This window comes from Dromiciops gliroides, chromosome 6 (assembly GCF_019393635.1).
Source record: "Dromiciops gliroides isolate mDroGli1 chromosome 6, mDroGli1.pri, whole genome shotgun sequence".
NCBI classification, from domain to species: Eukaryota; Metazoa; Chordata; class Mammalia; order Microbiotheria; family Microbiotheriidae; genus Dromiciops; species Dromiciops gliroides.
Genome location: NC_057866.1, coordinates 52,906,784 through 52,929,740, shown reverse-complemented (window position 1 = coordinate 52,929,740; position 22,957 = coordinate 52,906,784). Strand labels below are relative to the sequence as shown.

Here is a 22,957-nt window from a genome sequence, read left to right as displayed (position 1 = left end):
AAGACTAGAACTAGAAAGAAGGTGCCACCCTACATTGGCAGAGGGAGTTTCCGAATCATCCTGGAATTCCTTATGTCAATGAAATTACAGTTCCAGTCCGTTTCTCCCCATTCTATCTTGCCAAAATAGTTAACAGTTTAAAAAGCTTTAGCATTTACAGAATTAAGCTTCAGTTATCTGGAGCATCTGCTTTTGTGAAAGCTCATTCCCCAAGGATGTTGAGAAATGTCCTGCCCAAGTATCCCCTGGCACAGTCATTGAGTGGGGGCTTTAGGATTTGGAATTGGGGATTGGGTCTCCAAATGCCATACGCTTTTTAGCTTTACCAGCCTTAGGGAAGAAGCTTGCCCCGGGTCAGTGAATTACTGGCAAAATCAGAATTAGGTCCCATCTCCCCAATTTTCCAGGTGTCCTGGTTTACACTGGACTCCATAGGACTCTACCTGAATTTTCAGTCCTGAGCCCCAGGGTGAGAAAGCCCTTTTTCTGAGGCACCATCCTTTGAGGGAAGTTACAGAATATTCTTCTATAGGACTGGGACTGGGGTTAGACCCAACACTGGACTCCCAGCTGGGGCTGAGCTGGGTCCATCACTGGATATAAAGTTATGTGTCTGGGGTTGAACTGCACTGGACCCAGGCCCATGTGTCTGGGGCTGGGCCCATCATCAGGAACCCATCTTAAAAATCTCCCCACTGGACCACTCAGGGAAATTCCCATACCACAGTGTGCTTTCTACAAGCCTTTGCTTGGGAAGTCTTGAAGTGGGTCGGGGGTGGAGGTATCAGGACTAGAATGCAGAAAAAGGAAGGGTTTGAGACATCTCCTTAAACTGATTCAGCTCCCAAGGGAAGGAGTAAGAACAAAGGGAGGGAAACAAGAAAGAGACAGCAGGTTGGGATTTCACTCTCTGTAAACACTCAAAGTGTCTCCTGATGGTACAGCCTCCTTGCCTTTGGCTCCCTGGGTTGAGGGGTGACTCACGGATCTGCTGGGGGAGAAGACCACAAGGAAGGAGATCATGGGACTCATTCTTTGGTGTCTGCAGCCTGAGTCACTTCCCCGGGGCTGAGCCCCTCATTCTGTGGATGGAGAGTGGCTTCTTGGGAATCTGGGAGCAAGCCAATGCCACCTCCTCCAACACACTCAAGGCAGGCAGCAGATGGTCACCAGCCATCTTCCCCGCAAACAGACACAAGGGGATAAAATGGGGGAATCTTCTTTTAGGTCAGTGGAGATGATGCCTACCAGGAGGTACTATCTACAGGGCCTCAATACTTATATTCTGTCCTCTGTCCCAGGGACTGAGAGACAGAATAGTACAGAAGGGCATAATGACAGAGTTGAAAAAGCAGACTCTGGGGTCTTAAATCCTGCCTCTGACACCCTTTGCATGTTTGACCTTGGGCAAGTCACAACTTCCATGGTCTTGGTTTCTTCATCAATAAAAACTGGTCCCCACATCTATGATCCCATGTATTGTGAAGTAGCTTGGTTGAAAGAGAATAGGACCCAGAGTCAAAGGTTCTGCCCTGATACTTACCAGTTGTACGACCACAGAAAAAGTCAGTTGACTTCCCTGACCTTCAGTTTCCTTATCTTTAAAATGGGGACACAATTCATCCATTACCTACCTCAAGTCTAGCTTGAACCATTATTATTACCAGTTCATCCTCCTTTTTTTTCTGCCTCCCCCCTAAGAAGTAGAGAGTTTATTCCTGTCAATGATTTAATCCTTTGATAGTAGATTAATCATTTCATTAAAAGCCAAGAAAAGAAGTCCTGGGGGCAAGCATAGGATTTACGGGAATCTTGGGTTGGAGAAACCAAAGGGTGCAGTTCAAAAACACAGCCTTCATCCCTGCCTCTTCCACTATTGATTTATTGTCATAACGTCAAGCAAGGCATTGAACACTAGATGAGGAGAATCCCAGGCTGTTCCCTGTGAAATGAGATGGGATGACAGTAGGGAAAGGTGGGGCCTGTCATAGTTGTGTGGCCTTGGCTAAGTTCTTAGTATCTCTCAGAGCCTCAGTTTCCTCATCTGTAAAAGGAACAGGGTGGACTCAAAAACCTCTAAGACCCATCCTGTTCCAAGTCCATGAGTCTCTGGCTCTTTCAGTAACCAGTCAGCATTTTAGAACTTTATCTAACTCCACTGAGGAGCCTGGCATTGGGGGAGGGGGAGTATAGGAGTGAATTAGGTCAAGACCAGAGGAGCCCAATGAGTATAGGCTCCCACAGGTCTATTTGGACTTGTCTTCCTCCTTTTATCACAGCTCTGAGACGGAGTCAGATTGCGGGGGGGATACTTCCAATATGCAGTTTACTGAGGAGAAGGCATCAAGGCTTGACCACCCACCATCCCCAAAACCCCTTCAACGGCAAGTGTCCCTGACCATTCCCCAGACGACGATGAGGACAGGCATTGGGTACCCTGAAGAGTCAAAGGCAGCCAATGGTGAGTGTTTATTCATTCGTTCTATTTTTGCTTTTATTTATCTGGCAAATATCACCCAAGCGCCAGGGCCATGCACTATGGTACACTTTACTCAGTTGTACTAGAAGGGAGATGATGTTGGAGTTAAAGAACCCCAGGTTCAAATCCATGTTCAACCACTTGCTACCCAGGGTAACTCAGGCCAAATGCCTAATCTCTCTGGATCTGTTTTCTCTCCCGAAAAGGGATTATCTCTAAGGACCTTACAACACAAAATCTATAATTATCCTACGAGATAGGGACTGGGCCTGTGGTTCGCTGGTCAGAGGGAACTCCCAGATGAGGAAACACTCTCCACCGAGATAGATCACCACCATCTATCTCTACAACTCCTCTTCTTAGAGACTTGTCCAGAGCACTGAGAGGGGAAGTCACCTGAGCAGATCACACTTGTGGTAGAGGAAGGACTTGAATCCCGGGTCTTCCTGACTCTGATGAAGCTCTTTCCCTCTCTCCCTCTCCTCTCCTCTCCTCTCCTCTCCTCTCCTCTCCTCTCCTCTCCTCTCCTCTCCTCTCCTCTCCTCTCCTCTCCTCTCCTCTCCTCTCCTCTCCTCTCCTCTCCTCTCCTCTCCTCTCCTCTCCTCTCCTCTCCTCTCCTCTCCTCTCCTCTCTTCTCCCTCTCTTCTCCCCCCCCTCTCTCTCCCTCCCTCCCTCCCTCCGCCCCCCTCTCTCTCCCCCTCCTCTCTCTCCCTCCCTCTTTCCCTCTCCCTCCCCCTCTCCCTCCCCTTCTCCCTCTCCTGTCTTCTCTCCCTCCCTCCTTCCCTCCCTCTCTCCCTCTTTTCCCCTCTCTCCTCCTCTCCCTCCCCCCTCTCTTTCATATGCTCCGTGCATCCCCCCAGATACAGAGACAGAGAAGATGTGACCCATTAGAAAAGATAAAAGCCACACAAATAGCTGTGATACAAGGTACCGCACGATAATTGTGTAAGAAAGCTACAAAGTACTTTGCAAGGTTCCAACTGGAGGGACCAGGCTTCATGGAGGAGGTGATATTTGAGCTGAGTCTCAAAGGATGAGTAACATTTCCCCTGGGGGCAACAGAAGAGTCTAGTGGCGGATAGAAAAGGAGGGGGTATTAACTCCCAAGTCAAAATCCTACCTTTTGGATAGCTAACTGTTGGGAAGTTTTTTGTTTTCATTTTTATTTTCCCTGACATGGCTCAATCTGCCTCTAGGCAATTTCTCCTCTTTATTTGTAGTCCTGTCTTTTAGGGCCAAGGAGTACAAGTCTATTCCTTCATCCACGCAGCAGTCAGTCCTTCAAATATTTGAATACAGGAATCATACTCCACCCGCCCCCCAAGTCTTCCCTCCTTCTGTTCAATTCAACAGTCGAATTATTGGCTATCTCTCCCCCACCCTGGAAGTCTTTTCTTTTCCAGGCTAAACCTTCCCTGTTTCTTCCCGTGACTTTCATATGGTGGGAACTTAATTGTTTCACTATCCTGGTCATCCTTCTGACTGATATTCCTCCCCAAATGGGTCTCCCAGAACTGGGCCTACAGATGAGGTGTAGTCAGGCTAGAGCATAAAGAGTCTATCATCTCCCCAGCTTTGGCTACAGCCCAAGTTTGCAATAGCTGTTTGGCCTGCTTCAGCTCACTGTTGATACATATGAATTCTCAGTTCAGGAAAATCCCTAGTTGTTTTGGGGTGAAATGCTGTTTATTGGCACCACTCTCATGCTGTCCTTGCAAAATTGTTTTGGTTTGTTTTTGTGAAAAAGTGTAAGACTTTGCAGGTTTCAAAATATTACAGTTCATATTATTGTTTACTATTAATAGTACAGTTCAATGTTCCAGTCACTAATGTTATTTCTGGATGCTTACTTTGTCATGCAGTGTTACTTTCCCATCCTATCTGCATATTTGATAAGCATTCCATCTATGCCTTTAGCCATGTCATTGATAAAAGTGGTAAATGGTATAGGACAAAGTATTGATCTCTGTGACATTTTACTACAGACCTCCTTTTCTTTTTCTTTTTCTGGGGCAATGAGGGTTAAGTGACTTGCCTAGAGTCACACAGCTAGTAAGTATCAAGTGTCTGAGGCCAGATTTGAACTCAGAACCTCTTGAATCCAGGGCCGGTGCTTTATCTACTGTGCCATCTAGTTGCCCCCCCCTCCTTTTTTTTTTTTTTTGCTCGGGGCAATGGGGTTAAGTGACTTGCCCAGGGTCACACAGCTGGTAAGTGTCAAGTGTCTGAGGTCAGATTTGAACTCAGGTCCTCCTGACTCCAGGGCAGGTGCTCTATCCACTGTGCCACCTAGCCGCTCCTTCCCAGACCCCCTTCTAATGTGCTGTGGAGCTCTTCCTTCCTACTGGTCTTTCAACCAATTGTAAATTCACCTAACCGTGCTTTTATCTAGCCCACACCTCTCCTTATGTACAATCATAGTATGAGAGATTTGCCAGGTGCTTTGAATTATGTATCTATATTGATATATAACCTGTATCAGCAACATTCCCCTGATGTACCAGTTTTGCAGCCTTGTCTGAAGAAAAAAAGAAGTAGGGGGAGGGAGGAAGAAATTAGACTATTCTGGTATGACTTTTTTTTTTTTAAGTTTTACACATATCTTTTATTTTTACATTTTTTGTTTCTAAATACAAATCCTTCCACCCTTCCCTACCCCCAAAGCTTTCACTTGTAATAGACCACTCAAAGCTCTATCATGTTTTTGTTTGTTTGTTTGTTTTTATGGGCAGTGGGGGTTAAGTGACTTGCCCAGGGTCACACAGTTAGTAAGTGTCAAGTGTCTGAGGCTGGGTTTGAACTCAGGTACTCCTGAATCCAGGGTTGATGCTTTATCCACCACCTAGCTGCCCCTTTGTCATGCTTTTTGAATACATAGTGAGAGGAATCTTGGCAGAGCAGATGGAGGATTGGCTAAGATTTGGAGTCAGGAAGACTTGAGTTCAAATCCTGTCTCAGTTACTAACTGTGTGACCCTTGGCAAATCACTTAACCTCTGTCTGCCTCAGTTTAGTCCACTGTAAGATGGAGACAATGATAGTACCTACCTGCCAGGGTTGTTGTGAGGCTTAAATGAAATGTTATTCATAAGGTGCCCTGCAAACCTTAAAGTGATATATATTATGCCCATCACCTGCCCTTCTTTCTGTCTTTTTTGGAGGGGCAGGGCAATGAGGGTTAAGTGAGTAGCCCAGGGTCACACAGCTAGTAAGTGTCAAGTGTTTGAGGCTGGATTTGAACTCAGGTTCTTTCTGTCTTCTGATGGACGATGGAGCCAAGGGCATTGGATGTGGGAGTGGGGGCAGATGAGATGGAGGGAGGAGCCATTCAGGTGTAGTTCCTGTGGGAGAGCTCAAACCTCTCATTTTTTATAAATAGTTCATATTTAAATGGCACTTTATGGCTTATAAAGCACTTTACATAGGTTAACTCATTTGATCTTCACAACCACCCCTGGAGGGTGGGAAACAAGGCAGAGAGGTTTAATGACTTTCCCAGGGCTACATAGCAAATAAGTAGCAAAATCCAGACTAGGACTCAGCTTTCCTACTTCTGAGTCCCTACTCCTGCCTGTAAAGGGGAAAACTAGGCAAAGAGGATCAACCCAAATATCTCCTTTTTAGTCAGTGGGAACTATAATTTACGGTGCAGGGTTGCCCCCTTGTGGCCTAAAATTGCATATTCCCAATCTACTCTTCTGAAGACTAGGATGCTTACAGGACCTTTCTGGGGGTCAGGGAGGCAAAAATATTTTCATAAAAATACTAAGACAATTCCATGTTTAATGTGGTAAAAATTCGATATCTATAATTCATATGAACAAAAGTTCCTTGAAGAGTCCTCCTCAATAATTTTTTAGAGTGTAAAGTTATCCGGGCTCCAAAAAGGTTGAGAACTGATGATCTTCATCAACCCCCTCATTTTATAGGAATGGAAACTGAGACCTAGAGCACTGATAGGGGAAGAAACTGACTTGTCCAAGGTCACACAGTAATGTAACAAGGTCACAACCCAAATCCTTTGACTCCACATCCTGTTTTGTTTTGTTTTTCTCTTTTTGGTGAGGCGATTGGGGTTAAGTGACTTGCCCAAGGTTACACAGCTAGTAAGTGTTGAGTGTTTGAGGCTGGATTTGAACTCAGGTCCTGTATAGGACAGGAGAAATACATATAAAGAGGGTAAATACAAATAACTACAAAGTATTTCAATACAGAGTATTTTGGGAAGGAGAGAACTAGAATGGGGCGGGGGCGGGGATCAGGAAAGGCTTCCTGTGTGCTTGAGGGGCATCTTGATGAAAGAGGGAAATTCTATGCAGAGTGAGGAGAGGGGGCATTCTAGGCATGGGAGATGGTCTGGGCAGAGTCATGGAGAGACAGGAAATGGACTAATGTAAATGAGGAATAGAAAGGTCACACTTTATTCTACTGGGTTCCAGTTTCCTCCTTTGTTAAATAAGGGGATCAGACCCTTCTTTTTTTTTTTTTAAGGAAAAAAAATCACCAAACTTTATTTAGGTTTTAACTGTTACACAAGACTACTGTGTGACAAGTCTACTCCTTTCCCCCACCCTTTCCAGCCCTTTTTTGGGGGGGAGGGGGGGAGGCAGTTGGGGTTAAGTGACTTGCCCAGGGTCACACAGCTAGTAAGTGTCAAGTGTCCAAGGCTGGATTTGAACTCAGGTCCTCCTGAATCCAGGGCCAGTGCTCTATCCACTGCGCCACCTAGCTGCCCCTCCAGCCCATTTTCAGGGAAGAGGCCAAGCACTCCTTCCCTTCTGGATCAGACCCTTCTAAGATCTAACATTCCATGCACGTCCTGCCAACCTCAGAAAACTATGATAAGGACAAAATAAGATACTAGATCTGAAACTCTAATGGAAAAGGGTTGTTCTTATTATAGAAGACAGAAAGAAGGAGAAGGGGACCTATTGGTCTGCCAACATACAGCAATTCCTCTCACTTCCTCATCTTAAACATTCAGGTCACCTTGACCTAAAAAATGCATTTAAGTTCCTGAACCATGAAAAAAGATGGAAGTGATGGGGTGTGTGTGTGTGTGTGTGTGTGTGTGTGTGTGTGTGTGTAAGAGACAGAGAGAAACACAGAGAGAGAGAGAGAGATCTCCTACTTCTTCCCTGAGGTTCAGAGTGATTTTCGTTTTCTGTGCTGATTTGCTATAGAGAAGTTGGATGTTGGGACCTTTGATATCCTACAGGCTCAAATGACTTGTGGGCTGCATTCATTATAATAAAGGTCTATTTCAGGCATTCTTCACCTTTGTAACGATTGGAATGACGCCACCTGCTGGAGACTTACTGTAGAAGAGTTCCGCCCATGAAGCGAAGGTCTTTGAGGGCAAGACCAGGAGTCTTTTCTTTGGCGTCAGGAAGTGACGCGGGCTAGTGGGAGGAGGAAGGAAGAGACTGGCGCTCAGTCTCGCACCTTTTTTTATCTCATGGCATCTGCCCCTTTGGTGATTCGGTGAAACCTATAGATGGACCCCTTCTCAGAATAATGTTTTTGAATAATTGAAAAAATGCTAAATTTCAGTTAGAGGTTAGAGAAAATAAAAGATATAATTTTTCTTCCATCCAAGTGACTGGACCCCCTGAAATTTATTCAGAGAACTCCAGGTTAAGAGCCTCTGGTGTACTACAGCAAAATAAGTTGGGTGTCCCTTAGAAGTCATTGTAAATGGATATATCTATGTATACACATCTATAGACTCATATATGTGTGTGTGTTCCTATATATTTATAATTACATTCACACATGTGGGTGTAGATATGCATTTTAAAAATGCACACAGTTGGGGCAGCTAGGTGGCGCAGTGGATAGAGCACTGGCCCTGGAGTCAGGAGGACCTGAGTTCAAATCCAGTCTCAGACACTTAACAATTACTAGCTGTGTGACCCTGGGCAAGTCACTTAACCCCAATTGCCTCACCAAAAAAAAAAAATTGCACACAGTACATATCATATGGGTAGCATACACGTGTGTAGATATGCACGTATATACACATATGCACATGTGTGTATATCTATACAGCTATACATATACATATAATAACAAAGGCTCATGACACATGGGGTATTTGAGCTGTTTTATCTCCTCACAGGACAAAGCAAAGGAAAATCAACTGTAGCCAGAATGGTTCAGGCTGGATTCAAGAAAGACTCTAGTGGAAATAAATAAATCAAGGTGGAAGTGAGAGATTCTGAAAAATAGAATTGGAATTTATTCATTGATTCAGTGTGGGATCTGAGGAGGAGCCGAAGATGGCTGTGAAGTTTCCTAGCCAGGTGCCTGGAAGGACCGAAGATGGCATCAGCTGCCGTGGGGAAGGAAGGAAGGAGGAACAGGGTTTTGTGGGAGGAGGGTGAGGTCAGTTTGGGGCACATGGAGAACTTATGCCAAGATTGCTGAACACTAAAACAGGAGACAATAGAATCACCCTCCCATGTGAGTCTTTAAAAAGAGGATTCATTGTCCTCCCCGAGTGTTTGTTTGGGACCATCTGGGCGGCCGTCTGGAAAGGTTTGGGGAGAGTCCTTGAAACATAGAAAAATGCCCTCCTGGGTCAGTTCTGGGGCCTGTCTTGGCCTGGGGTGTGGTGGAATGGTTGGGGGGACGGTGATGTCCCTGTTTTCTCTGTCACTCATTGCAGAAGGTCAAAAGGGCTGCCTGAAGACAAGGGAGGGGGCCGAGGGAATGGACTTCGCCAATCCCGCAGAACCCTTCTGGCCAAAGACTGAAAGACATAAAGACCCATAAAGCCAAAGACTTTACAGGCCTTTGCACTGGAGTGTGGGAGCGTGTTTGTGTCTCTATCCAAGTATCCTTGTTTGCCTTTGTGTGTATGTTGACACATGTGAGACTACACATGTGTGCCCTACATGTCAGTGCACACATCTGTGAGACTATATACTTGTGAGTGTGCACCCGTGATTCTTGGGGCCGGAAGTATAGGAAAGAGCCACTGATTTTTTTTTTTTAATTTTAAATTTTTAAAAAAACTTTTTTTGCTGGGCAATGAGGATTAAGTGGCTTGCCCAGGGTCACACGACTAGTAAGTATCAGGTGCTTGAAGTCGGATTTGAACCCAGGTCCTCCTGAATCCAGGGCCAGTGCTTTATCTACTGTGCTACCTAGCTGCCCCCAGGGTCACTGATTTTGAAGCCAAAGTAGCTGGATTCAAATTTTGTCTCTGCTGTTTCCTTACTAGCTGTGTGACTCAGGACTCAGTTTCTTTACTTGTAAAGTAAAGGAGCTGGACAGGATGAACTACCACCTCTAAATCAGGGATGTTGAAATACAGTGCTCCTCAAACTCTGTTGCTGTGCACCCTGGTACACCCCAAGTTTGTTGTTTCTTTTTAAAATGAACTTGATGTTGCTTGTTAATTAAAGGGATTAAATTAAATTAAAGATATTAAAAGGAAAGTTTTAAAAGATTTTACTACAAGGGTTCTATCAAAGTTTTGTTTAAGCAGAAGGATCCTGCCACTGTAGAAAGGTTTGAGATACCGTTAGAGTTCATTTCCCCAGAGTCTGTGGCCTGTTTGGGGGACTCATTTGGGAATGCAGCTGTTCAGATATATTGCTGCTTTGTTTATGAGCCCTAAGGTGACTGAAAGGAGAGTCCCTTTCAATGATATAATCAGTTTAATTTGGGTGGGGGGGGGAGTTTCTAATGGCTGCCTTTGCTCCTGTCCCATTCAACCTTTTTTTAATTTCTCAAATTTGTACATGAAACAAAGCTGTTGTTGCTATTATTATTGTTGTTGTTCTTGTTGTTTGTCCTTCATCCTTGAAGAGGACCATGACATCGGGGTGATGTCATGTGTTATAAAAGAGAATCAAGGGGCAGCTAGGTGGCACAGTGGATAAAGCCCCAGCCCTGGATTCAGGAGGACCTGAGTTTAAATCTGGCCTCAGACCCTTGACGCTTATTAGCTGTGTGACCCTGGGCAAATCACTTAACCCTCATTGCCCCACAAGGAGAGAGAGAGAGAGAGAGAGAGGACAAAGACAGAGACAGAGAGACAGAGAGAAACAGGATCCAAAAGGTTTCAACAGGCTGGAGCAATTTACCAAAACAAACACATTGGAATTTAATATAAATAAATGTAAAATCAAAAAATAAATTACACCAGTATAGGATAAGCAAGATGGGGCTAGAAGACATTTCATATAAAAAAAGACTTGGGATATTTAGTAGACTTTGAGTTAATAACATGAGCAAGTAAATGGTGCAATGAATGGAGCACTGGGCTTGGAATCGGGAAGAGCTGAGTGCAAATCAAGCCTCAGACACCTCCTAGTTGTGTGACCTTGGGCAAATCAGTTCACCTCTGCCTCAGTTTCCTCATCTGTTAAATGAAGATTATAATAGCATCTACCTTCCAGGGTTGTTGTGGGGATCAAATAGGATAATATGTGTAAAAGTGCTTCGCAAACCTTAGGGTGTTATAATTATTATAATATCTCAAACTGCTATTGTGATCCTAGGCTTCACTAGTAGATGAATAGGGGTATAATGTCCAGACGAGAGGCCTGATATTCTAGGTCACCATCAGACCACATTTGCAGAACTGGGCTTCGTTGTAGAGGCAACATTTTATTTTTTTGTTTTTGTTTTTGTTTTTTTTAGTGAGGCAATTGGGGTTAAGTGACTTGCCTAGGGTCACACAGCCAGTGTTAAGTGTCTGAGGCCAGATTTGAACTCAGGTACTCCTGATTCCAGGGCTGGTGCTCTATCCACTGCGCCACCTAGCTGCCCCCTGAGGCAACATTTTAGAAGGACATCGGCAATCAAGAACATCTGAAAGCAGGGCAATGACAACTGAAATCATATCCTATCCAGAGTAGGAACCAGCCATGTTTGATCTAGGTAATCCAGGAAAGGAAAGGCTTTGGGGAGAGCAGTAAGGGGAAGTGAAGCATTATGGTTGTTTGAAAATATTTAAAGGCTTGCCATATGATAGAGGTTTTAGATTTGTTCTACATGACTGGGGGCAGCTAGGAGGTGCAGTGGATAAAGCACGAGCCCTAGATTTAGGAGGACCTAAGTTCAAATCTGACCTCAGACACTTGAAACTTACTAGCTGTGTGACCCTGGGCAAGTCACTTAACCCTCATTGCCCCGCCAAAAATAAAAAAGTGTTCTGCGTGACCCCAGAGGGCAGAACCAAGACCAATGGGTGGAAGATATAGGGGAAGGGAACAGACATTTTTGGGGGGGGGCAGGGAATGAGGGTTAAGTGACTTACCCAGGGTCACACAGCTAGTAAATGTCAAGTGTCTGAGGCTGGATTTGAACTCAGGTCTTCCTGACCCTCTGCCCAGAGTTGCCCTACCTTGTTGCCTGGCTATTAGAGGGAGCCAAATTTTAGCTCAATATAAGCCAGAACTTCCTGGCAGTCAGAACTCTTCTCCTCTGGAATGGGGGACTTCAGAGAGAATGAGTTCCTTGTCACCAGAGGTATTCAAGCAGATGCTGAATGATGGTTTGTTGGGGCTTTGCTAGAGGGGATTCCCTTTCAGGTATGGGACTGATGAACTTGAAGGTCCTACCCAAACCTGTGGTTCTTTGCTAACTGGCCTTCAGTTTGGCAGACTCTCCAGGTAGCTTTGGAGAGTAGATATGGAGACCATCCTATGATGGGATTGAGTTGTCCATATTTAAAGGAGGTGGGGGAAAGCCCTTTGTTGACGGACAATAATAACAGCTAATATTTATATAATGCTTCCTATGTGCCAGGCACTGTGCTAAGCATGGCACAATTTTTGTTTCCTTTGGTCCTCACAACAACCCTGGGAGGTTGGTGCTATTTTGGTATCCATTTTACAGATGGGGAAACTGAGGTAGGCAGAGTGACTTGATTTGCCCAGAGTCACACAGCTAGGAAGTGTCTGGGGCCAGATCCGAGCTCAGGTCTTCCTGGTTCCAGGCCCAGGGATCTATCCACTGCACCACCTAGCTGCCCCAAGGCAGAAAGGAGAGAGGACAGAGCTTTGCATTGATTCCAGCATCAGGGGCAAGAGCCCTTCTCTTGGATACTAAATGGCTTCTCTTTTCCAATATTGCCACAGCTCTGCAGCGGGCCCATAGCTTCCAGCATCCAACTTCAAACAAATACCAAAACTGGAGAAGAAAATTCCAATGCAGTAAGTCATCCTCTATCCCCGGGGGCGGTAGCAACTCTCTGTTCATTCAAGAGCAGCTGCCTCATTTCCCATCCCCTTCCTCTTCTTGGAGACAGGACAGAAGGAAGGGGCTGGCTGGGGCCATGATTTTCTTTGTGTCTGTTCGAGGCCAGATGGGGAATCAAACCTCCCCTGGTGCTGGAAACACCCCCTCCTCACTCACTAATTTCACCCCCACCTCATCCCGCAAAGAAAGTCACTGCAGTGAGGCCCACATCCTTGGGATTGGGGAGTGGGGATGGGGAGAAGCAATGGATGGGGTGATGTCCTAGCTTCACAAGCAAGTTTATGCAAATTAACATGGAAATGAGCAGAACTCAGCCCCTTTAAACTTTTTTTTTTAATATTAAGAACCGAATATGGATAGTACAACCAACTTGTTTAGACATTCAAGTTAATTTATTTCAATGCAAAAAGTGTTATAATTTTTCACCGCTTTTCTCTGAGACTTAAGTCCTCATCCATCCTCTTTTTTAAACCAGGCCCAGCCAAATTCAATTCAACAAGCATTTATTAGATACCTATTTTGTTTTGGGTGAAGGGGAGATAAAGACAAAAAAACAAACAAACAAACCTGAGTCAGCTCTAAGAGTTTATATTTTTACTAGAATGGTGTAAGATGTGAATAGATAAGTTATAACAAGAGATATATAAAATAATTACTGGGTATTTGGGGGAGAGCAGTATTAGCAATTAGGGCATTAGGACAGAAGGTTTCCGGTTTATTCCCTGGTGTAGAGCAGTGGGAAGGTGGTGGTTCAGAGGCCAGCAGTGTTTTCTGGAAGTGCCTCAGTTTCCTCATTTGTAGAGTGAGGGGTTTGGACTAAGCAACCACCAAGGTCTAATTTGTGAGCTGAAATTCTTAAATCTACCACCTTGGGGCAGTCTGGCTTCATCATTACCTTTAGGAGAATGCTGTTAGGGAGGAGATGAGATAACCCAGGAAGCCAGAAGGCTCCCCCTTCACCCCCCCCCCAAAAAAAAAACACTTAAGAAAAACTCCCTAAGGAACAAAGTTTGTTTTTCCTTCCAGCCCAGCTCCCTGGCTTGTCATGGAGAAGGGGGAGAGGGAGGAGGTAGGGAAGGAGGGAAGGAGGGAAGGAGGGAGGGATGAGTCACTCAGCACATTCAGCAATGACCCCCTTCCCACACCAGCCTCAGAGGATCAGGAGTCACACCGACCCCCCTCTGAGTCCAAGTGCCTGACACCCACTCTGTCCTGACTCTTCCACCCACTACAGCCTGAGAAGCTGAGCCAGAACAAATGGTAACTGTTGTCCCACACCGGGGCTGGGAGGCAAACCGGCAGAGAGGGGCCAGCCTCACTTCCCCTTTAGCCTCCCTGGAGCCCCGAGGCCTTGGCAGCTGCCTCAGTGGGGCTGGGGCTCCTACCTCACCCTCCTGACAGTACTTTGGGATGAACGTTTATTTAATGCTTAGGATCAGGGATCTGGAAGGATTATTAGACATCTAATCCAGACCTTCATTCATAAAGAAACAGAGACTCGAAGAGATGACAAAGTCACAGAGCCCCTTTGTGGCAGTACCAGACTAGAACTCAAGACTCCTGACTCCCAGTTTGGGGGTGTTTCTTTTGCTTCAAAAAGAAAGTTTTGTTAATGCTTTTTTTATATTATTATTGCATCTCAAGGACCCATTTCCTTGTAACAAATGACAGCTCTTAAACAAAACAAAGCAGCACACTGACTATGTCTAAAAATGTATTCCCCATTCCACACCAGTAGTCCACCACCTTGCTGGCAAGAGATGGGAGGCACGTTAGAATTATAAGTCTCTGTTGCTCTTTCCAAAAATTCCATGGTGATTAAAGTGAATTAAAATTAAGATTGTAAAAAAGCTGAGGCCCAGCTGGGTGGGCCTACAATCACACAGATAGTCGTCTTTTTTTTTCTAAAATAATAAATATGTGGGGGCAGCTAGGTGGCACAGTGGATAAAGCACCAGCCCTGGATTCAGGAGCACCTGAGTTCAAATCTGGCCTCAGACATTTGACACTTACTAGCTGTGTGACCCTGGGCAAGTCACTTAACCCCCATTGCCCCACAAAAAAGAAAAAAGAAAAAAATGAAATAATAAACATGTAAGGAGTCTTCTGACTCCAAATTCAGTTCAGTCCTCTTTCTACCATCCATACTGCCTCTATAAGGTGCTGGTAAGATCTTTTCAGGTTCTAAATCTTATGCTCCTATGTATCGTATAAGCTCTTTGAGGTCAGGGGCCCTCACTTTTGTATTTTTGTATGTGCCCTGGTGCCTGGCACAGAAGATGTTTTATAAATCCTTGCTGTTCGATCCATCTATAAAATGAGAGTAATAGTTAAAGTAATTCATAGAATTGTTGTGGGTAAAATAAGATAGAAGTAGGTGGGACCAGGTGTTCCTTGTCTTGGTGAGGGTTGTGTTGACTTGAGTTCTAGAATAGAGGAGGCAAAGATATTCCTAGCCTAATTCAGAAAAGCATCATGGTTTAATCTCAGGAGAATAATCCCAAATAATCTATTCCAATTGCAACATGTCCCAGGAGTTTGGCGTTGCCTTGCTAGTTAGTATTATCCAGCAGAACTAGGAGAGGCTTTGCTGTGGACATGATGTGAGTTTCCATGTTGGGATGGAAAGAGGCAACGGTGTTATTGAGCAGTCAGGCTGGGGAAAAAGGAATTCAGTACAGGTCAGAGGAGACAGGATGCGGGTTAGGCTTCAAGTATGTATGTGGGAGGGAGAGAGACAGGCAGACGCAGATGGTCCGGGAATCTTGAGTTGCCGTACAATGGTGAAGCAGTAGGTGTCTTAAACCTTCCAGAAGGAAGTGAGGTAAACGATCATGTGATTGTGAATTTAACTCTGGAAAGAATCCTCTAGTCCAACTTCTCTCATTTTATAGATGAGGAAACTGACATCCAGGGCTCTCAGTGACCTTGGCCAAGGCCACCAATTAGCCAAGCCTGCATTGGAATTCGGGGTGTCTGATGACAAATCTAAATCTTGATGATGTACAAGGATGGGCCCTGGGCAAGTCACTTAATCCTCATTGCCCCACAAAAACCAAACAAACGAAAACAAAGGGGGTATCTCTGTTGGGTCAGTGGATAAAGAACCGGCCCTGGATTCAGGAGAACTTGAGTTCAAATCCGACCACAGACTTTTGACACTTACTAGCTGTGTGACCCTGGGCAAGTCACTTAACCTTCATTGCCCCACAAAACAAACAAACAAACAAAAAAATGAGGATGGGATCAGAGTCATTAGATGCTTTGGAAACACTTGCTGGTTGACTAATCATTCAAAAGAATGGGATCAGGCTAAAATTAATTCACAGAATTGTTGAGAGTAAAACAGGACAGAAGTAGGGCTGGGTGTTGCTCATCTTGGTCAGCTGTGTTAACTTAAGTTCCTACAAAGGAAGACAAAGAGATCACCATCTGGTCCTGGGGATGCCCAGACATTTGTTTTTAAAAATCTGGAGAATTTAGTAGCCCTAAAATTTAGTAACATTTATTAAGTCAACAGTGTGAGAAGAAAACTCACTCAATCAGTAAGCATTTATTAAGTATTTACTATGTATTTTCCTGAGTTTAAATCTGGCCTCAGACACTTTGTGACCCTGGGCAAGTCACTTAACCATTTTTGCCTGAGTTTCTTAAAGTTCCTTCTGATCTTTTAATCCATGATTCTACGAGGTTCCATCAAAGAGATGTTGGATTTTCTTGGGACTCTGTCTAAGATGAGAGAAGGAAAGCAGCTCCAGCTGGGGAGATAATCACGAGAAAGCCTGTGGACACACTTCCACCAATGCCCTCAACTCTTTCTCCACTGGACATGGGAGTCAATCAGGAAAAAAGGGAGAGAGGAAGATGAGGAGATGGGAAGGGAAGAAAGGGAGAGAGGACGATGAGGAGATGGGAAGGGAAGAAAGGGAGAGAGGAAGATGAAGAGACGAGAAGGGAAGAATGAGAGAGAGGAGCCAAAGTTGAATGCCCATCCACCCAGGTCAGCTTTGTGATGAGCCCAGAGAATGAACCCTTGAGCGGACAGTCTGGACCATTGTTAAGAGTTACCTGTAGCTCTTACAGCGGCCTCCAGAGGGAGCTCCAAAGCTTCAGGAAGACATCAAGAATGGCTTGAACAAGATCCGTTCTGAGGGAGGGCTGGGAAGCTGGAACTCTGCTGGAAAGTTGGCTTAGGGGAGGGAGGCAGGGCTTGGCTCCCTCTGGGAGAGGGAGGATGGGAGGAGAAGGGAAGGGTGGGCCAGAGAAGGCCAAGGATAGGGCAGCCTCTTCTGGTTCATGTGTCTAATAAGGCAGCTTGCTGACCCCATGGCCATTCGGGCTAAAGCTGGGGGCATTGAAGAGAGGGGTGAGGGTGGAGACCCCCATACAGGGGATGGTGGGAGGGTGTGGCTCAATCAAGAGTGGTTGCCTACTACATTGAAAAATAAGTTCTAAGGCTCAGAAAGGGAGGAGGAGACAGGAAAGAAATAGGGATTAGATGATGAATGTTTGAGGGACCCTCATTAGGAAGGAAAGGAGGGGGCAGCTAGGTGGCACAGTGAATAGAGCACTGGCTCTGGAGTCAGGAGGACCTGAGTTCAAATCCAGCCTCAGACACTTGACACTAGCTGTGTTACCTTGGGCAGGTCACTTAACCCCAATTGCCTCAGCCCCCCCCCCCCCAAAAAAAAAAGGAAGGACAGGAGTAGGCTTGGTCTGCCTACCAAAGGACCTTCTCCCTGAAGCACTGTCGAATTATCCCTCGAAATGCAGCCCCTCCAGAGGGGGCAAGTCACTTTACCCCTCCCCCCACTTCAGTTTTCCTCTTTTGTAAAATGGAACTAACATTCCTTGCAACCCCTACCTCACTGAGTAAAGCTGAGATGAAAGCACTTCAGAAATGTCAAGTGTGAGGGGCAGCTAGGTGGCGCAGTGGATAGAGCACCGGTCCTGAATTCAGGAGCACCTGAGTTCAAATCCAGCCACAGACACTTGACACTTACTAGCAGTGTGACCCTGGGCAAGTCACTTAAACTTCATTGCCCCACAAAAAATAGAGTAATTATATATATGCACACATATCTATCTAGAGAGAGAGAGAGAATATAAGGACCAGCCAATGGTGTGGCATCACAAAGTGACTTGTGACCAAGATGACTTCTCTGCTGAGTGGAGGCTTTACTGACTAACTCATTCCCACAGAGCAGACTGTAGTGGAAAGGGTATTAAACCTATAGTCCAAAGACCTGGGTTGAAGCCTGGCTCTGACACATACTAATTGGCTTTTCCATATCCTGTACTCAGTTTCCCCATCTGTAAAATGAAGGGATTTGGGAGTAGGTGACCTCTGTCACCTCTGGCTGCCCCCACATTGTGTGAAGCTTTGATGAGGTGAAGAGGGTGGGGGCACAGGGAAGGGAAAAGGATGAATGTTCCCATGGGGTAAGAGGGCTTTGATCTGCTTGAGGAAGGGTTTGGAGCAACTAACAAAGAGAGGACCAGAGAAAACTGACTTAAAAATTGGTTAAATATCAACTGGTAGTTAAATGACTGCCCACCTTGGAATTGGGACCACCTGAGTTCAAATCTGACCTCAGACATTTCATAGGTCTCTCACCTTGGGCAAAATCTCTGCCTCATCTTCCTCACCTATGAAAGGGGATCTAACAAAATCACTCCTCACAGGGATGGAAGTGAGGCAGTGTGATGTTATAGGACAGAGATTTGGGTTCAAATCTTGTCTCTGCTACTTATTAGCTTTTGATCTTGGATGAGTCACTTTTCTCTGGTACTCAATTTCTTTAAAATGATGGGATTGATTTGATATTAAGTAAGGGAAAGGGAGTGCAAATCACACACACACACACACACACACACACACACCCTTCTGGAGAGGGTGTGGCAATCAGTTGGAAGTCTTCATATCTAAACATCCCTCTGTAACCACCTCTACCCCTATATACATTGTCTCCCCCATTTGAACATAAGCTCCTTGAGACCAAGGACAGTCTTACTGTCATATTGTATCCCTAGCGCTTAGTAGGGTGCTTGGCACAGAGTAAGCAGTAAGTAAATGCTTTTTCTTCAGTCATTCGTTTCTCTTCAGTTTTCAATCCTGTCTGCCTGTGACTGATGTGGGTCACAATGGGGATGCTTCAAGCCTGTTTTCCTACCCTTATCCCTGGCTCTTTCCTCTCCCCTCACCCACCATTCTCGAAGGGACAGTGTTCTTTGATGTTCTTTGCCTGTCTATTTCAGGATGCCAGCTGAGGCAGAGGCAGAGGCAGGAGGATTGAATATAGAAGGGGCCCCCTTGACAAAGGGAGTTGGACTTTATGTGATATTCCCTTCCTTGGGGAGAATGGGGGAAGCAAGTAGAGGGGGCAGAGCCCCCAGAGCCAGGAACTTTCCCTGTAGGAGAAGAGGGAGGGTGGGAAGAGGGGAGAGAGAGAGGAGGAGGGCCCTGGCAAGGGCCTCAGGCTGTAGGCAGGAAGAGCAGTAACAATTGATTCATAAATCTTAGTGTGCGGGGAGGAATTGGTCCAATTGCCTTTTTAGGTCAGAACACATTCAAATGCGGACTGGGCAGGAGGCCTGGGTGGAGTGGGTGGCCAGCCTCCACCCCTATATCTGCTGGGGAGGCCAGGAGGGAGTGGGTAGGCATAGGCCTCCCCAAGAGAAGGGGCCTGCTCCTCTGGCATGGCCTTGCACCCTGACCACTGTCCCCTTCCTCACTTTATGGCTTCTTCCCTTTCCCACCCCAGGACAGCTGAAAAGGAACTGCTGGGAAAAGACAAATCACCTGAGGATTTGCCTTCAATGTCCCCAGTTAAAAAGAGGACAGCCCCTCCTGTAAAGGAGTCACGTGTGTGAATCTCAACATATGTGTCAGATAACATGTCATTTCTTGGAATGTGAGAAAATGAAATGGGTGTGTAAGAGACAAAGAGTATGTGTCAGCAGATGAGCAAGGGAGAGAGTGTACACCAGAGAATGAGTGAGATTGGGTGTATGTATGTGTCTATGAGAGAGAAAATGACTGAGGTGGGGGAACGTGAGGGAGAAAAAATAAGAGAGACAGAGAGACTCAGAAACAGAGACAGAGTCAGAGACAGAGAGGTAGAGGGAAGGGAGAAAAAAAGAGACAGAAACAGAGAGACAGAGACAGAGAGAGATAAAGACAGAGAGAGACAAACACAGAGAGACAGAAACAGAAAAACACAGAGAGGAAGAGGGGAGGGAGAGAGAGACAGAGAGCAAGGGAGGGAGAGAGAGAAAATTCTCTGTCAACTGAGTGCCTGGGAAGGGGTGTATGTGTGTGTGTGGGGGGGAAGTGAGGGAGAAAAAATGAGAGAGACAGAGAGAATCAGAAAAACACATAGAGACAGAGACAGAGAGACTCAGAAACAGAGAGACAGAGACAGAGTCAGAGACAGAGGTAGAGGGAAGGGAGAGAAAAAGAGACAGAAACACACAAAGAGACAAAGACAGAGAGACAGACAGAAAGACAGAGAGGAAGAGGGGAGGGAGAAACAGAGAGAAAGGGAGGGAGAGACAGGGAAGGGGAGGAGGAGAGGGAGAGAGATAAAATTCTCATTCAACTGACTGCCTGGAAAGGGGGGCGGGCAGGGGAGTGAGGGAGAAAACATACTAATGAGGGCATGAAACAACTGTCATTCAGGTCATTTAAAATTCTCTAATGACTAAATTAATGACAAATTAACTTCCTCTTTGTGCTGCTTTTGAATGATAGGTTCCATTAGGAGTCTCGCCTCTTAACAGTTCTAGGATTGTAGTCATGGCTGGCTCTGCTAGGCCTGTGGGAATAGCCCCCTCTCTGGGCATGTGGGGCCTCACATCCTCCCCCCTGCTTGGACAGTGGCCTTTGCTTCCCACCTGCCATTGTATTCACTCTCAGGCTCCCTGTTCTACCTGTAAACCTTCTGCGTAGGTTGGAATGGGAGCAAACACCCCAGTCTGCTGTTCCAAGCGCCTTTTGTACTTGCTCATAGCATTCTGTTTCAGGAAATACTGTTTCAGCATCCTGTGGAAAGACATACTGGAGTTCTCTAGTATGTCTAGTAGTTTAATAAACTATTCCCCTCAATCCTAACAAATGCACAGGCTTAAAGTTGGGCAATTTATGTTGATAAGACATGCAGCCAAACCTCCTTGATTCCACCGTTCACATTGTAGAAGTACAGAGTTTAACAGGTTTCAGGAGCCTGGCTGGACAGCCAGGGCTACCTGGGTTCTTTTCATTTTCTTTTTTTTTTTTTTTAAGTAAGGCAATTGGGGTTAAGTGACTTGCCCAGGGTCACACAGCTAGTAAGTCTTAAGTGTCTGAGGCCAGATTTGAACTCAGGTACTCCTGAATCCAGGGCCTGTGCTCTATCCACTGCGCTATCTAGCTGCCCCGCTAACTGGGTTCTTGATGTCTATTAATTCCCCGTGTCCTTGGCGCCCACAACCCTCTGAGCCATTGGGATGCAGGGATTCCATGTGCTTGATAACCAGCTTTTCTGTGCCCTTGGTCCCTGCCTCCTCCCTCTCTCCTCTCCCTTTCCTGGGGGGAGGTTTGCTATAAACTCTCACTCTCCTCCCTATTTTTAGAGATAATCTAACAAACACTGTGTTCTTTCCTGGACAGATTTGACCTCTCTGAATAGTGAGAAATCTGGGCTGTCTTCCGAGGACCCTTATTCTTCCCCAGCCCCTGGTCCTGGGAATCCATGTGGTGATGTTCCCCTGCCTCAGGTATGACCACAGAGATGTTTGCCTTGACTTCAGAGGAAGTAAAATGTGCTAGCTATCCTTTTCCCTCCGGTTGATAGCCAATAGCTTCCTGTCCGCCTACAAAGTGAAGAGCCAAAATAGGAAAGGGGTGGATGAGTGGCGAGTCCCTAACATTCTAGACGAATATAGCCTCATGTCATTTTGTTCAGTTCTTCTGCCCTCCCCAAACATGCACAGCATTGTCACCAGGATTATTGCCCTAAAATAATAATTCTTGTGCTTAGTCAAATATAACCTGCCTCTTATACAGCCCATGAACAGTGAGAAAATTCTTTCTTATAGGAAATATAATGCAAAGAGGTGCCAGGGCTCAGTTCCCTGAACATAGCAAGAAATGGGCCAACATTTTAATCCTCCTTTCAGATGGGGGTGGGGGTGGGTGGGGGTGGGCTGTATTCATCCTTCAAAAAGATCAAAGGCTCCCCAACTTCTAGGCAGATGGTGTGATTTTCTCAGCATTGACTAGAAATGGTGACATTCTGAATAATGGGACAAATAGGATCATGCATCAGGTTTCAAAGGGATAGCTAGAGGTCTTGTAGGCTATCCCCCTACCTCCACATCTTCAGCTGAGGGGAGTAGCTTTCCACCATCATTGTTAAACTTTCTAGAAAAGAAGCAGACAACTTCAGAGTTAGAAAGGACTCCAATGACTGTCAAATGTAACTCATGCCAGAAAGAGACTTTCTGCAACCACCCTGACAAGCTGTAATTCAGCTCTGGCTTGAAGACCTTCAGTGAAGGGAAACAACTCCTTCCTGAGGCTTTCCATTCTAATTTGGGGTGGATCTAGTAGTCAGGAAGTTGTTCATGATTGCAAACATAAATTTGCCTCTTTATCCCTTCTACCCTTTGTTCCTGGTTCTGCCTTCTAAGACTAACAACAAACCTTTTCTGAAGAATTCTATTGTCTCCTATTCCCATCCAACTTGAATCTTCTCTTCTCCAGCTTAAACATACTCAGAGCCGTCCCACCCCGCCCCCCCCCAAAAAAGTCACATGACATGCACTCAAGTTCTTGGTTGCTTTCTTCTGAGTGTTAACTCATGACCAGAGAGGAGGGCAGTGGGATTATTTTTCTTTGGAATAATTTGTAAATTGATAGAAAAACTAAAGGAAGGGCTAAAGAAAGGGAATTCTCTTCACTCTCATGCATCAATTGCCTTTTGAAGTTTAAGGTAGGTTGGAACATTTTCCAGGGCAGGAGCCATATTACCTCTTGTCTTTGTGTCTTCCCCTAACACCAAGCTCAAGGTTCTGTGTTCCTGATGTTGACAGACTGGCAAACTTCCAGGTACTTCATCATCATCATCTTCATCACCACCATCACCATTACCTGTTAACCAAAGGCATTTGTAGAAGAATTAATAATAATAATAATAATAGCTAGAATATATACCAACTTTTAACATGCCACTGCTAAACATTTTTAATGGAGGGTGGTATTACATCGTGGAAAAATTAC

General features: G+C 45.4%; 1 protein-coding gene across 1 annotated transcript in view; it reads left to right on the top strand.

The window, feature by feature from the left end:
• The window catches only part of MICAL2 (microtubule associated monooxygenase, calponin and LIM domain containing 2), a 266,678-nt gene that overhangs the window by 177,777 nt on the left and 65,944 nt on the right, over positions 1-22,957 (top strand). Inside the window, exons 27-29 of the mRNA XM_043972506.1 lie at positions 2,280-2,461; positions 12,576-12,650; positions 21,347-21,453. Coding sequence (XP_043828441.1) covers positions 2,280-2,461; positions 12,576-12,650; positions 21,347-21,453 — 364 coding nt within the window. The remainder of the gene's footprint in view (positions 1-2,279; positions 2,462-12,575; positions 12,651-21,346; positions 21,454-22,957) is intronic.